The sequence below is a fragment of the Mytilus galloprovincialis genome, chromosome 3 (assembly GCF_965363235.1).
Source record: "Mytilus galloprovincialis chromosome 3, xbMytGall1.hap1.1, whole genome shotgun sequence".
Taxonomy (NCBI): Eukaryota; Metazoa; Mollusca; class Bivalvia; order Mytilida; family Mytilidae; genus Mytilus; species Mytilus galloprovincialis.
Window position 1 is genome coordinate 5,898,658 of NC_134840.1, and position 15,657 is coordinate 5,914,314.

Consider the following 15,657-nt stretch of genomic DNA (forward strand, 5'->3'; position numbering starts at 1 on the left):
CGAAAAACAATCTATTTTTTTCGCAACAAGTCGAAAACATTTTTTTTCTTTCAATTTTAGCATTACATATAGTGACAGCTGAGGGTGAACCAAACAATTTTTTTTCTCAGAATCAAAAACAAATTATTTTTTTCTCCAAAAACTGGAAACAAACTTTTTTTTCCAAAAAAAAACCATAGCCCCCCCCCCCCCCCCCCCCCCAGAAAATCAAATGGTTGCTGCCTTATAAAGACTTGAGATTGTCAGTGTTTCTCACAATGAAAATATTTCAATATGTACAATTCATACAATAAATGCTAAGTACTAAAATCCTTCATAAATATACAATATTATTTCTCATTGGTATATGAATAAAATTACGAATATGATCTCATGTCAGGGAAAATATGAAACATAATGTACTTCAACATTTTCTATCATTTTCATCAACAATTTTTTGGAGACGGAATAATATTGAGAACTTCTATATAAATTGATAAAAATTAAAATTGAAATTTTGTGTAACAAACAAACAAATAAATGATAAAGATTTGAAACAGACGTTTTACGAATATAATGAGGCGTGCCCGGATACCAATACTAATTTTAGGTTTTCTATTGTTTCAGTAAATTCTCAGTAATCTCCCTTCATTTGGTCATAATGTTTTGATGTGAGCTCGTCGAAGTTATCTGTTATACAAAATCTATCAAGGTTTGTTATAAAAAGAAAGACCAAAATTAGTCTGTAGTATATGTGGCATCTTCCTATAATAGATAATTTATAAACCACAACCAGGCACAGCTACAGGCACTTGTTTCTATCAATAATGACAAAAAAAATTATATGTATAACAGAAGCTATTACCTAGGATGTTAGGGTTGTTGTTTCTTTGAAAGATTAGTCAAATTCCTTCCTATTGTCTGCAAATTGTAAAAAAATATCAAAAGGACCATAAGATCTAGTCCAAATAAGTATGCCCTCTTGTAGGGCTTTTTGATATATTCAAAATCAAAAATAGCCTTTCTAGATGCCATAATTATTTGGACTACATGTACACCTAGTCGCTATTTTTCCGCCATTACTGGACATTTCAAAGGTTCCCATAAAATATCTGATGTCATAATGGTAAAGTGATTGTTGTATGACATCAAAAGGTCAAGCGGCACATATTCTAGCGTCAACTGGCTAAGATTTCCAAGTAACGATAAGGGGTATTCACCAATCTAGTTGTTTTTAATGAATGAGTTTCTCCTGTTACCCAAGGGCAGTTGACATAAGCACTGCCATTGAACATTTGATTCTTTCTGTGAAGTAATAACTTAAACATTGTGACTTAAGTTCAGGGGCAGATCCAGGATTATTGAAAGGGGTGGCAAAGTATCTAAAGTTCCTCAAATCAAATGTTCTGTACCATAGACTTTTAAGTCTATCTAAAGCTCACTGTCTGGGGATCATTATTCAGCTATGTTATTAAAAGGCTTGGGCGTGTGGGGTTATATATGCTTCCGTAGGTAAATAATATTGCTGTATACTTTTTTTTCCCTTATTAGAGTGTAATAGGGTATTTACTTTCTGTTTGGTGGAATTTTGAAATAGACGTCCATATCTGTTCTTGCTTAATATTTTGTCACTTTGAAGGTGTCAGCCTAAGCAATGTGTTACTGTGATTTGAATTTCAAAATGACTGGATGACATTTTTTCTATGCACTGGTCAACTCCACCATAGGGAATTGACATTATCAATAATATATTACAGTAATTACGAGCGAAAAATATCTGAATATGTAAAGAATTGTCGCATAAAAATTAAATACACGGAAAATTGAAAAGAACACGAAGTCTAGTTTGATTAACAGTCATTTTTCACCAAAAAAAAAGTGCAAGCCTTCTTCGCCCCCCTCTTGATCCGCCACTGAAGTTTGCTGTGCCGAAATTCAAAAGTCGTATATACAGCGCTACAAACACTGATACATTTAAATGACAAGTAGACAAATTTAGTGACAAGAAAGTTTATATTCTATTAAATCAAATAAGTAATGTTAATAATGTGGGTTCAGCTGGCTAGTATTCCGGTACATGTAATAGAAAGAGGAAAAAACACAAGTGCAAGGAAACAATGATGTCATAGAATATACTGAGAAGCAAACCATACATTTGTACATGTAATGCTTAACCTGAATGTTAGGAAATCATATGGTCATACATTTTAGTCTCGAAGATTCACTCTTCAACATCTGGAATTAATTCAGTTGTTTAAATTTTGCCAGATAATTTGCAATGACTACAGCAGCAAGGCCTACTTTTGAACCAGCTAGGGGTGGTAGAGGTAAAAATGAAGGTGACCTTAGTGCACTGTCAAAGCAGTACTCCAGCAGAGATTTACCATCACACACAAAACTAAAATACAGGTATATATATTTGTAAAAATCAATAAAAATTGTAATTATAAAAAACAATAAATGGTACAAATGTAAAAGTACATGTATGTTTATTTGTAATACTTTCAGAAATAGAGAGAGGCAAAACTTAAAAACAACAGTACCAATTTTTTTTTATAAATTCATCTTGCAGTTTCAGCACTTTTCTTCAAAATTTTTGCAAATATGTTGAAGTTGTGCACCTGCTATGATGGAATTCAATAATTGATAGAGCACTTTTCCTCATTTTTCCAGACTTGTTATTAGGAAATCATTTAAATCCATGTAATTTCTTCTCATTTTCCCAGACTTTGGAACTTCATTCAAAGCAGTGATAGTTTGCAAACCCATTGATGTTGTCATGTTCACCTTTCATTATGAGCTCAGCTGTTTGAAGATTTTCACCAATTTTGTTTCATATATTTCCATATATTTGAATCTTCATTATATACCATTTTTAATTGTTAAAGAAACAATTAGTACAACCCAACCATTTGAGCTATTGATCCAATTTCTAAGTAGAAAATACTTTTACAAATCTTCAAAAGTAGGTATCCTGGTAAGGGGCAACAAATAACCAAGAAAACTAAATAAATTTACTTTAACAGAAGTTTTGGGACTCTCTAATATGTTTAACAATTTAATGACTATAAAACAATATTAACTTAAAAAAAGATATTTCTGGCATATTATTACTTCATTTATTCCTTAACTTCAATTTATCCTAACAATCTTGTAGCTTGCTTTAATTATTTTGAGAATCCTTTTTTTTTCTTAATTATATATTACACAAAATCCAGGTCATGATATACACCAATACATCAATCATGATAACTAAGTTATCCTTGTTTTTTAGACAAGAAGGTCAGGGTACCAGTGAAGAATTGAGAAGCCGTGACTTCAGACGTGATCTTGACGATAGAGAAAAGAATGTCAGAGAAAAAAGGGACAGAAATAGAGGTGAATTTCTATTAATATCATTGAAGTTTTTCTCCCAGATGGTAATTACATTTTATGGGGTAGAAATATAAATGACCAAAATTGATTGTTGATTTCTGATCTACCAGTACAAATAACTTTTGTATAATCTTCTAATACTAATCATCACTGTCAAAAAAACAATTTGTAAAACAGTAAAATCAGTAAAAAAACAACTACCAATACAAATAATTCTACAAATAGTGCGGTGACAGAAGTGTAAAAAGTCGTCTAGATCGCGAGTTTAATCTCCCCAAATAACACACGGCTAAAAATGGTCTTAACTTAAAGACAAATATGTCTTCTTTAGTTTTTGCCCTGTCGTCAGAATTTCGTACGGTCACTTTTTTCTAAAAAGTCGTTTTAATGACTGGTAGTATATTGGAGAGTTTCAACCCCCCTTTTCCAAAATGAAAAAATGTGTATGTTTGCTTACATTTAATTGAAATAGTTTTTCCTGAAGTTATTTTTATATGTCAAAATATTCCATTCAGTATTTTATTTTCTTCTGATCTATAAAATTTGTGAAGTTTAGACTATTTAAAATTGAGGTAATTTTAATTGCAAATTCAGACTCAAACTTTAGTTTTCTCTTCATAGTAGTAATAAAAATTATCCCATAATATTTTAAGCATATAATATTTAATAAAACTAATTAGTGATAAAAATTTCGGAGCCAAAATATGAAAAAACCTTAAGAAATCAATGGAAAAGGAATGGAGTAAATATCTTCAATTTCAACACGGAACTCAATCACTTGCCTTCCGTCACATTTTGTGTATTAGTCAATAATTTGCTCTCAAATGATATATGAAATTACACCTTTTTCGCTATTATATACACATATTTTCAATTAAAGTGCACTGATATATGCCACATACTTTGTTTGTATATGTTTATATTCTATGTTTTTTCGTTATAAAACATCAAATATACTTTGTCAGAAAAGTCTTATTGTAAAATCAAAATAATTAACGGATAGTTTCAGTAAATATTCCGTGATATGTCAAGTCCTTTATTAAGTTCAAAGAAAAGACAAAAGTCGTTACATTTTATGCAGTGCATAATATGCAAAAAAAAAAACCTCGATTGAAATTTTGAGTCAATTTACCAGTTTAGGGAAGTCAATTTTTGTATCTGCATTGCATAGAAGATTGGATGAGGTGAACATCAAGCTGTTTCATGCAATAGCTGTTAATTTGAAGAACTTCGTGCAGGCAGTTTATCATCGTTCATGCTACAAAACTTACACAAGTAAACATATTTCTTCCCTCTTTTAGAGTGAGGAAGCTTCTAGTCTAATATTTAATGACGACATACAATTACCTGACTGTTGTCCCTCAGTTTCGGGTATTTGTAAACGTTCTAGAATGCAGTCGTTAAACTGGAGCGTTTGTATATTTTGTTGCAACAAAACATTTTAGAAAGATAAAAAATTACTCAAGTTTGAATCCGATGAGCGTATTAAAAATGTTTTATCCGTGTCAGATAAAGTTAAAGTTGAAATAGTTTCCCGTCCATCTTTTAAACTTCAATCACTCTGTCATTTTGGTTGCATTACAAATTATTTGCTAAAAAAGTAAAAAAAAAAATTCAAACCCGTGGAAACAGATATCTCAAAACACGATACTGCTTTTAGTAATTTTATTTTGGCTATTGACAATGGTTTAATGGTCATTCCTCATGACACCATTACTCGATAAATAAAGATCATTTCTTCCGGCTGATTCTAATTTAAAATATTCTACATGTAAAATGCAGTCTAAACTAATTTATTTCTTTAGAAATTCAGTTGTCAAACAACTTCAGCAAGTTCAAGGCAAATATAACATAATATTTAGTAGCAAAATAACTATTTAAGATGCCATAAAAGCTTTCAGTCAATTGAAAACTGACCTCAAAATCTCAATGTCAACTGTAATAGACACAAATAACGGACAGATATTTCATTCCGCTGCAAGTTTACTTAGAAAAGACATCGAAACTCTAAAGAAGACTACCCAACTTCGGATGAATTGTCTCTTCCTTCTTAATTCAGCCAATGCCTTCGTATTTATTGCAATTCATTCTATGTTTACTCAATGAAAATGCATACAGCCAAGACTATTCTCAGGAAATGGCATCAGAGAAATTGTGGAAATGCTAAGCAATTGTTGAGACAATCGTTTTTGTTTAACTCCTTTTCATTTAGGATTGGCTTTACAAATGTACCATGAGTTTGGTTCAAAACACCTTGTTGAAACATTGAATGCCAATAGATTTTATGCTTCTTAAAATAAAGTGCGACGCTATCTAATGTGTTGCCAGCCATGAAATGAGCGAATTCAAGATAGTGTGTATAATGTTTCCCCAGCATCTTTGCAGACAAGCATATAGATGTCATCACACCTTCCTAAACCCCCTTTTAGATCTCTTTTAAAATCTTGGATGAATTGATAGGGATGGTTTGAAGCTGGTATTTTTTTAGGAACAAATTTCTTCGGACTTCCTACAATACCTTGTCTGTACTTGTAAAGAAAAACTCAAAATAACGTGTTTGCTTTGAGCAGAACCTTTCATGTGCAGACCTGTGGCCACGAGTGAAATGTAGAAATATTAAAACATGTTTTGTGACGGTTGATGAAAATGAAGGTGATGGAGATAACGGTTGATTTGGTATAAAGCTTGTTGCACTGGTACACACGGTTCCAATCCCGAGGTTAGGGGAGTGTTGGCGTGCCCTTAAAAAATTTAAACCCCGCCAATATCTGTATTTGTCTGTTTCAAGTCACGAGACGGTAATGCAGTGTTTGTCGTTTGTTTCTATATACTATATTTGTTTCTTTCTTATTTATTTTGTACATTAATCAGGTTGTTAAATTTTTTGTTTGTTTTACATTATTCATTTCGGGAATTGAAGACTATGCAGTATGAATTTTACTCATTGTTGAAGCCCGTACGGGACCTATAATTGTTTTATGTCTCATTTGGTCTCATTTGGAGAGTTGTCTCATTTGCAATCATATCACATTTTCTTTTTTTATATGGAATACTTTTGAAGTTTGGGGTACGTTGCAAGGGATAAAAGGGGGGATATAGTTACAAAACCTATAATGTAATAGATATTAACCAGAGTTAAATACACAACAAAAGATAATACTATGGTAGCAGTAATAATTGTGAAAAAAAACCCAAAAGCAACAAGTAGTCTATATAAAAAACTGAAGTATCCGCAAATTCAATTTGAGGTCATATTTGACTGTAGTGTTCTATGGCTTTGGTTTGATGACTCACCCACTATGATAGTTTAAAAAATAATTTTAAAGTATTGTCCTGCATGACACTTGATTTTTACCTGAAATTGATATCTTTCATAAGGTTAAGGTGCTCTAAACATCTTATAGGTTGAAAACTTGATTTTTGAAGTTTTGTTTATAAAACGTCGTTTTAGGATTTTTTTTGATAAAAAAATCTCAATGATTAAGGTTTATGTATAAAAACAAACATTACTAAAGCCAAAACAGTATCATTTGTATATAGATAGAGTTTAGAAATAGAAAAAAATGTCAAAATTGAAACCCTCCCAAACTTTCACAGATTTTTACATATGACCTTTGACCTCAATTTTAAAAAAATGTGACCATATCAAGTCCTGACGACAGGCATATTATTATAGTACACGATTTCCTCTTTCCAATGATATATTATGTAGGTGTGTGTTCGGTGGGGAGATTAAATTCCAAAAAATCTGCCTTCAGTCACCGCACTAAAAATATCTACCAATACAATCACTATACAGTACCATTCAAACGGATCGATTCGATATTGTTTTTTTCCGATTTCCGTGTTTCTTGGAATCACACTGAGTACCGCGGATTTCACTCCCAAAGTCCTCCAAAGATTCTCTCCCAACACCGCGTGGCTGTTAATTGGTTTATTGCCCATCGGATGTACTAAAAATTAACGACGCGTGATAACATAATCGGATTACCCAGATAATTTACCTATGTACATTTAATCGATCTTGATTGCACAGGTGTGCTTTAAAATCACTGTATTAAAAATTGAACAAATGTTTTCCTTTCTTTGACAGATAAAGATGTGACATTATCATTTAGAAGAAGATAATTATTATCTTATGTTTTTGTCCTATGCCATTATCTTTGAAATAAAACATACATACGAAAAAGTATGAAGAAAAAACTTGTTATTTTGTGTTTCTATTACAGTCCGGTAAGGTCATACATTGTGTTCTTTCAACAAAGACGATTCTGACACAATTAGAATTTATGACTTACTCAATCAGCAATATCGGTGCATTAATTGTTCATTATTTAAAAATCAACTGGCTAATAAAATCATGTTGTTTTTACGGTAACACGATTCATCGGATCAACAAGTAATTAAACTTAATTTATTGAGCAATGTAAAATATTATGTTTCACCACCTCGGTACATTTATACATACTTGAATAATTTAAATTACGAAAAGAAACTGTAAAGTGACAACTCTGTTGGACAAAGGAAATAACTTAAAGTGATATTGTTAGCGCTCGTCATTTTGCTTTTTACGAAACGGTTTTCAAATTGACGAAAGTATTTGTATTAATTTCGTCATTTAAATTTGGAAAGTGTAAAAATTTAAATTACTATAATTCTACCTGTCTTCATGTTTTTGACAAGTGTATGACGCTCAATCATTTTACGTTTACAAAAGATGTTAAAAGTTGTGATGATAAGTAATCCGCTTATGGCTATCCGATAGGTCACTAATCCTTTAATTATTATCAAACCTCACTATTGCCCATCATAATATTCTATTCCAGTTAAATCAGTCATCATTTTATTTTCAAAATTTCCCAACCGCCTACAATTGGCAGTTCTTTAACTATTGTTGTCATTTGAACACAATTGATCACCCGGGACAATTTCCATCATAACTTCAATATTTCATCATCCATAAATTTATATTATTGACCATGGACGTATAACTAATGTTCAGGTCTACATCCTTTTTTGAAAGATAAAAACATTAAAATTCAAATAGTCAAAGATGTGTTCTCATTTATTCGGAAAAGAATTATATTTTAGATTCCGATTAATCAATTGTAAAAGGACCTTCGGGAGCCTCAATACGATCGCACAAAAATGTCGTTCACCTTGAATGAATTTTTCCCACGGTCATCTAGAAAGGTCACCTGAGTGTACTGGTACGCGATATTATTTCCCGCCCTTTTAAAAACTCGTGCTGTGGATAAAATTAATGTTAACTATTTTTAGCATTTAACGTTGTTAAGTAAGTCAAGTTCAAGTTCAACCCAAACTACTGATAACTGAGATGTGTATCGTGGAATTGTCTTCGCATGGCAAATAATTGTTTTTAAAATCTTTTAAGATCACTGTTCAAAATACATAAATTTACATTCACTGTGCGAACATAAGTATTATACAAAGACGAAATTAATGCAGCTGTGGAAGTATTCCTGTTGTAACCGAAATGTATTATTATCCTACAGTACTGCCAACAAATCGTAAAACGAAAATGCCGTAATTATTAAGCATAACGAATGGTGAATAATATTTTCCCTTTTACTTGCATATACAAAACTTTGAGACATGTAATTTTTATGATTTTCTTTAAACTGCTCTCATTAATTTAGCGGAAGTTCCGGTTCTTTTTACACAAGTATGTCCATTTCGTAAATAAAATATTAATTTACTGGTAAAGACATCGAGGTCAAAATTAAGTAGTTTATATTTTCTATAAAACTTAAATACAATTGAAAGAATTAACAACAACATTTTGCTTTAAATATTTTATTCATTCCAGCAATTAGATAATCGTAAAAAGAAAATGCCGTAGACTTACACAATTATTACGGGGCCATTATTATGCCTAATGAATGGTGAATAAATTTTCCGTTTTACTTGCATATACAAAACTTTTAGACACATAATTTTCAAATAAAGACTTTAACTTTGAAGTAGAATATTGGATTTTTCACATATTCCACTATATTTTATAATCCTTTTTTTTTTAAAAGCAAGTACATTAAGGTTAAGATATTTTTAGATAAGCAAACAAAAAATGCGAAAATATTTTGACTTATTATTACCACAAATTAAACTTAATTAGTATTAAAAGACATTTAAAATTATATACCTGTTTGACACTTAAACTGATACAGTAGACCGGAAATATAATTCTTTATTACTTCAACCTTTACCTGTCAGGTAATCCAATTACCCTATCAGTCGTGTGCCGGTAGAGATCAAAGGAGGATAAGGGCAATTAATTCCTCGGTGTAGAGAGTGAGCTCGCTATCACAATAAACATTTACCTGATTTTGGGAGAGATTACTCCCAAATTCCTCCCAACATTTTGGAAGGAATATCGGAGTTTTTCGGAGTGACTCCGACATTTTCCTTGGTGTAGGGTGTGGGAGAGTTGGTCCTTTTGAACGGTACTGTATTAAGACACGTTTACCAATAAAAAATGTGTGTGTAAAAAATATCTCCCAATACAAATCATTTCTGTCCAATAAAAAACTTAAAGATGAATTTGTTTTAAAAAGAAGCCTTTTACAAATATAAATTCCTTTTTTGGATCCATCATGATTTTCAATTTACTTTTGTTGTAGAATCTGGCAGTAGTAGTAGTAAGAGACAACGATTAGAACAGATACCAGCCTCTAATCTGGATGCAGATGACCCCATAGATGATGATGTAGGTGTAGATTACAGGATTTACAAGTTGAAACTAAGACAACTACATGTTATAATACATGTATAGCAATGAGTGCTTCAAAACTGGACTTTTAATATTTTTTTTGTATTCATTTTGAAGGGGAGAATGTTATGTCAATTTGCATGAAATAGTTTTTCCTGCTTCTCTTACTCTATTTGATGCCATTGAAATCCAATCAGCAATTTTGTCTTGATAGTTTGAAGTCACATGTTATGGTTGGTTGTGCTTAAAAATTGTGTAACAGAACAGATACTGCCATAGAAATGTGCATTTTGATATCACAAAATCAGTGGACATAGTTCATCTATGTCTCAAAGTCATTGTGGTCTAAGTACTAGTTTACACTCTGATACAAACTCTTCTTGTAAATATGATAATATTTAAGAAGCTTTACAGTGAGGCAATAGGATCTAGTGTAAATTTTGAGACTTATAAATATATACCTTTTACACCACTGTCCTATGTTTTGAGAGGATTGGTGCCTTCAAACTAGTTAAACTCCAACACATTCTGTATGTGCCTGTCCCAAGTCAGTAGCCTGAAGTTCAGTCAACTTCAGTGGTTATCTAAGTTCATGTCTGTCATATTTGTTTTTTACAAATTGTTTTGTTACAACCTAGGCTGTCAGTTTTCTTCATGTTGGAGCCTTTTAAAGTTATTGGCTTTTCTCAATGTTGAAGGTACAGATTTCTATGGTTGCTTACATTCACTTCATTTAAAGAAAATGCAACAAATATTTTAATTTATATTTTGATATTTTATAATAGGATGACGATGATTCGTCTGATGATGAAGATGATGCTGCTGAATTAATGGCTGAATTACAAAAGATTAAAAAAGAAAGAGCAAACGAAAAGGTTCGACTGGACGTGGAGAGAAAAGCTGAGGAAGAGAGAATCAGAACAGAGAATATCTTAAAAGGAAATCCTCTCCTTAATAAAGATAAAGACAAAGGTGGAAACTTTAATGTTAAAAGGAGGTAAGATTATCATTCTGAAATTGTATATAGCTACAGTCACTATAATTCATATAAAGTTGTTCTGTATGCTGACAGCAACATCTGTATACAATAGTAATTGGACTAAAAAAAAAACAGAGTAAAATTATATATACTTTTTTTACTGAATTCACATACCAATCACTATTGACACATATAATGCATAGTTCTGATAACATAGACATCAATACAGAGGGGCTGAGTGGTCCCACTAGTTTCTACACTGTAATCACTAGCAAGTCAACACTTAGCTTGTGAGTATGAGCTCTGCTAGTACAATCGATTCCAATCTTAATTGACTAGGATTGTTAGTTTTCCTTTTGAAGGTGGGGGGGTTTACTTCAGTCACTCCAGCTTCCTCCAGCAATAAAAACTGACCGCCAAGAAATAGCCCAAAAGTGGTGCTTAAAAGTGGCATCAAATCACAGAAAATCAAATCGAAATTTAGACATCATTACAAAAATTACCGTGTTTAAAAGAAGGTAAAGTTTGTTAATGTGACTCTTTATTTGATACATCAAAAACACATCAACTTCATTTATACTAGCTGACCTATTAATTTCAACAATGGTTACCTTCAAAATACAAAATACTAAGTTTTCTTTCAATTTAATTTACCAGTTCATCTGGTGTTACTACATTTAAACTTTAAATTGATATGAAACTACCAACATTGATAACATGTGTATTGTTTGTAGATGGGATGATGATGTTGTGTTCAAGAACTGTGCAAAAGGAGAGGAGAAGAAGTCAGCATTCATAAACGATACACTTAGATCTGAATTTCATAAAAAGTTCATGGAGAAATATATAAAATAGTACAAGTGTTAAATTTTATATTTTATTGTGCAGATGTACACTTTAATATGTGTGAGGTCTTACAGAGAATAATAAAGGAAGACCATCCTTAAAATAGGTTGTCTAATCTAAACCTCTATTTTTCCAGTTGATTGGTAGGAAGGGCTGCTTTTTTTTAATCAGTTACAAATTGGATGATACAGAAATCTATAGATACCACTTACAAATGATATTTTAACTTGTTTACATTAATGGGAAAATTTTATTGTCTTAAAATCTTAAAAGATTTGTCTCCATTTATTTCTCATACCATTGTCGGTCATTCAAATTTGTCCAAGGGAATAAATTAATAGTATTTAAATTTGATTGTTTTTCATTTCTTTTTTTTTTTTAAATATATCTTGTTAGGAAATCTTTAGATGTATACACTTTATTGTTCATAAAAGAAAACATTGTCTTTTTTTCCTGTTTTAAATTTAAATCACCATATCATTAATGTATCAATAAGTTTCATTTACAAAACTTCATAATAAAATATATGTATTTCTGTTTGTGAATACTGATGTAAATATACATGTATGTAAATAAAATAGTTTTTTGTAAATTGTTTTTGTTTAATTGTAAACTGTAAGTATGACCTTAGATTTTGACAGAAAACACTGATGTTTTGGTTATGATTTTAGTAATATATTGAAAAAGGTCTTTCCCACTGTGCAAGACCCTCATGGTTAGTCAAGGTTGTAAAAAAATATAGTTGTTATAATAGTATAAAAAGATGTGGTATGAGTGCCAATGAGACAACTCTCCATCCAAGTCACAATTTGTAAAAGACAACCAATATAGGTCAAAGTATGGTCTTCAACACAGAGCCTTGTCTTACACTGAACAGCAAGCTATAAAGGGCCCCAAAAATTATTAGTGTAAGACCATTCAAGAGGGAAAACCAACAGTCTAATCTATATAAAAAACAAGAAACACTTATGAACCACATCAACAGACGACAACTACTGAACATCAGATTCCTGACTTAAGACCGGTGCAAACAAATGCAGCGGGTTTAAAAGTTTAAATAGGTACCAACCTTCACATAGGGTTTATTACTACCATTTATGTTGAACTACATTGAAAGTTGACAAAAAAGATTTCAACCTTTTTATTAGTACAGTACAGGTATAAGTACCGAAGTATCCAAACTTAAAAATGTCTAACCTGCTTTATTGATTATGAATGAATGTGAAAAGTCTTTGATCAGTGAACTGTGAAATTGAGGTCAAGATCCAGTAAATCTTGTCAGATAAACACATTCTTCTTGGTTTCAGTAACTGTTAACAGTATTCAAGAAAATAAAGTCCTAGCAAGGTGTAATCTTCAAACAGTAACAGTGATTGTAAACTTACTACTTAAAGTTACAGTGAAACTGATATAATGAGGATCATTTCACAATGACCTATGAATCATGAAATTAAGGCCAGATGACACGGTCAAACAGACAGAACACCTTACAATAATTCTGACCTTTTACTTTTAAAATAACTGAATCAGCAAAACTTAAATTGATCAATAAACCATGGAAATGAGGTAAAGAAAAGTATATAAGGGAAAATTTTTAGGACATGTATTACACCTGAAAAGGATTTTATAAAAAAAATAAATAACTGAAATATTGATAAATTAGAAAAAGAGTTAAGTACACCTCAAAATCAATAAATATAGTTGACAGTATACACAGTATTTGATAATCTGACCAAAGTGTGGAAGCTAATGGTATATATATATTTAGCTATTAAGATGAGATAGAGGTCAGATGACCACTGTGAGAAGGATGTCTTCACTTTAAAACCAGATGCTCCACAGGGCGCAGCTTTATACGACCACAGAGGTCGAACCCTAAACGGCTGGGGCAAGTATGGACACAACATTCAAGCTGGATACAGCTCTGAATTTGGATTGTGATTAAATAGTTGACACAGCATAGGTTTCTGACACAGAATAAATGTGGTCTAATGAACTTTAAAAAAAATCTGCTTTAGAGCAATTCACTATGCTGTTGAATATTAATCCTCTCAAAAAAAAAAAATATTTGAAGAAATTTTCTTTTTAATTTCTGAAATCTGAAATGAGAAAAAATTATCCCCCCCCCCCCCATTTTTTTCTTCACCTCCCCCTTTCCTTTATTCCAAAAATGATCTCAATTCAAGTACTAATGGAGTTTGCAACAATAACTACTCATTTAAATACATCATAAAATATTAAAATATAAAATGTCATACAGTCATAGTTAAAAAATTAATATTAATTAATAGTAACTTAAAAAAATAAATGGAATGTGTCCAAAGGGACACAGGCGATGCCCCCGCTAGCATATAACGTAATAAAGGGACATAACTTTAGAACTGTAAAAGTGAAGCTGCCAAAAATTGAAGTTAAACTGAGTTTAGAGGTAATAAGCATTATATACACATTTCATTAAATTTATTTAAGACAAACTTAAGTTAAGAGAACAAAAACTAAAAAATTCTTCAATTTTTCCACTTGTAAAGGGGCATAACCCTAGAATGGTAATCAAAATGCTTGTAATCACTGAATGGTAAAGATTGCTTTAATTTATCAGTTGGTAGAAGTGAATATTGCATTTTATATTGTATATAGCATTGACTTAAGTTGATTCAACTACTATTCTGGACAAAGAAAGATAACTCCAATTTTCAAAGAAGATTTCATAAAGTATTGGTTTTAGGTGATTCAACAACCATTCTGGACAAAGAAAGATAACTCCAATTTATTGTCTTGAAACTACAAAAATGCTTGTTTTTGGCCCCTCTTTTGCCCTTTATTCCTAGACTGTTTGCTCCATAACCCTTAAAATATATCCCAACCTTCTACTTATGGTATTAAACATTGTGGTACAATTTCAGAACAATTGAAATACTTATACACAACTTATTGTCCTGACACTAGATAAATGCTTGTTTTGGGCCCTAATTCCTAAACCTTAGGGACCATAACCCCCAAAATCAATCCCAAGCTTTCTTTTGTGGTTATAAACATTGTGTTAAAATTTTATTGATTTCTATTGACTTATACTAACGTTATTATCCGGAAACAATCCGTCTTCGGACGACGACGACATGATACCAATATACGACCGCAAAAAATTTTGCGGTCGTATAAAAATGGATATATATATGAAGATCAAAATTTGTTTGTAGGTCTATTACTTACAGTAAAACTAGCATTTAATATTGATCATTGCTCCTTGAAATTGGCCGAGGTGATGAACCCTGTCTGGCAGACCTGTAGAACTTGCAATGATCCAATGTACCAAATTAAATGATTCTATTACTCCTGCTAAGTGATTAAGAAATTCACTTGACAGATTTTATACAGTTTGTGGCTTAAAGATTGCATTAATGCAATCAAAAGCTTTTTAGAACTAACTTAATTTTCCACTTTTTTGAGAGATCAGTGCATTTAATTGAACATTTCAGGCAATTTATCTATGAAATTTAAGTAACACTTCCAAATGTGTCAGCTTTGTCAAAACATGTCCATGAATTTAAATATCCTCCAAATATGTCCAACTTTTTCTCCCTCAAAATATCTGATTTCTACCTCACTAAACATGTCTGACAATTTCTATATGCCGAAGTGTGTTCACTAATTTTAAAAGTTCCCGGTTTTTTCAAAACTTTAAGCACCAATATTTCCTCTGTGACATCATTAATGTATGCAACAAAATAATAATAAATCATGGGGAAAT

General features: G+C 31.4%; 1 protein-coding gene across 1 annotated transcript; it reads left to right on the forward strand.

The window, feature by feature from the left end:
* The first annotated feature begins 605 nt into the window (after nucleotides 1–605).
* Nucleotides 606–12,501, forward strand: LOC143067036 (protein CWC15 homolog A-like). Its single transcript, XM_076239974.1, has 6 exons — nucleotides 606–691; nucleotides 2,248–2,388; nucleotides 3,254–3,357; nucleotides 9,996–10,081; nucleotides 10,870–11,081; nucleotides 11,798–12,501. Exons 2-6 carry the CDS (start codon nucleotides 2,258–2,260, stop codon nucleotides 11,916–11,918), a joined length of 654 nt encoding a protein of 217 aa, XP_076096089.1. The 5' UTR covers nucleotides 606–691; nucleotides 2,248–2,257; the 3' UTR covers nucleotides 11,919–12,501.
* Nucleotides 12,502–15,657: the final 3,156 nt, after the last annotated feature.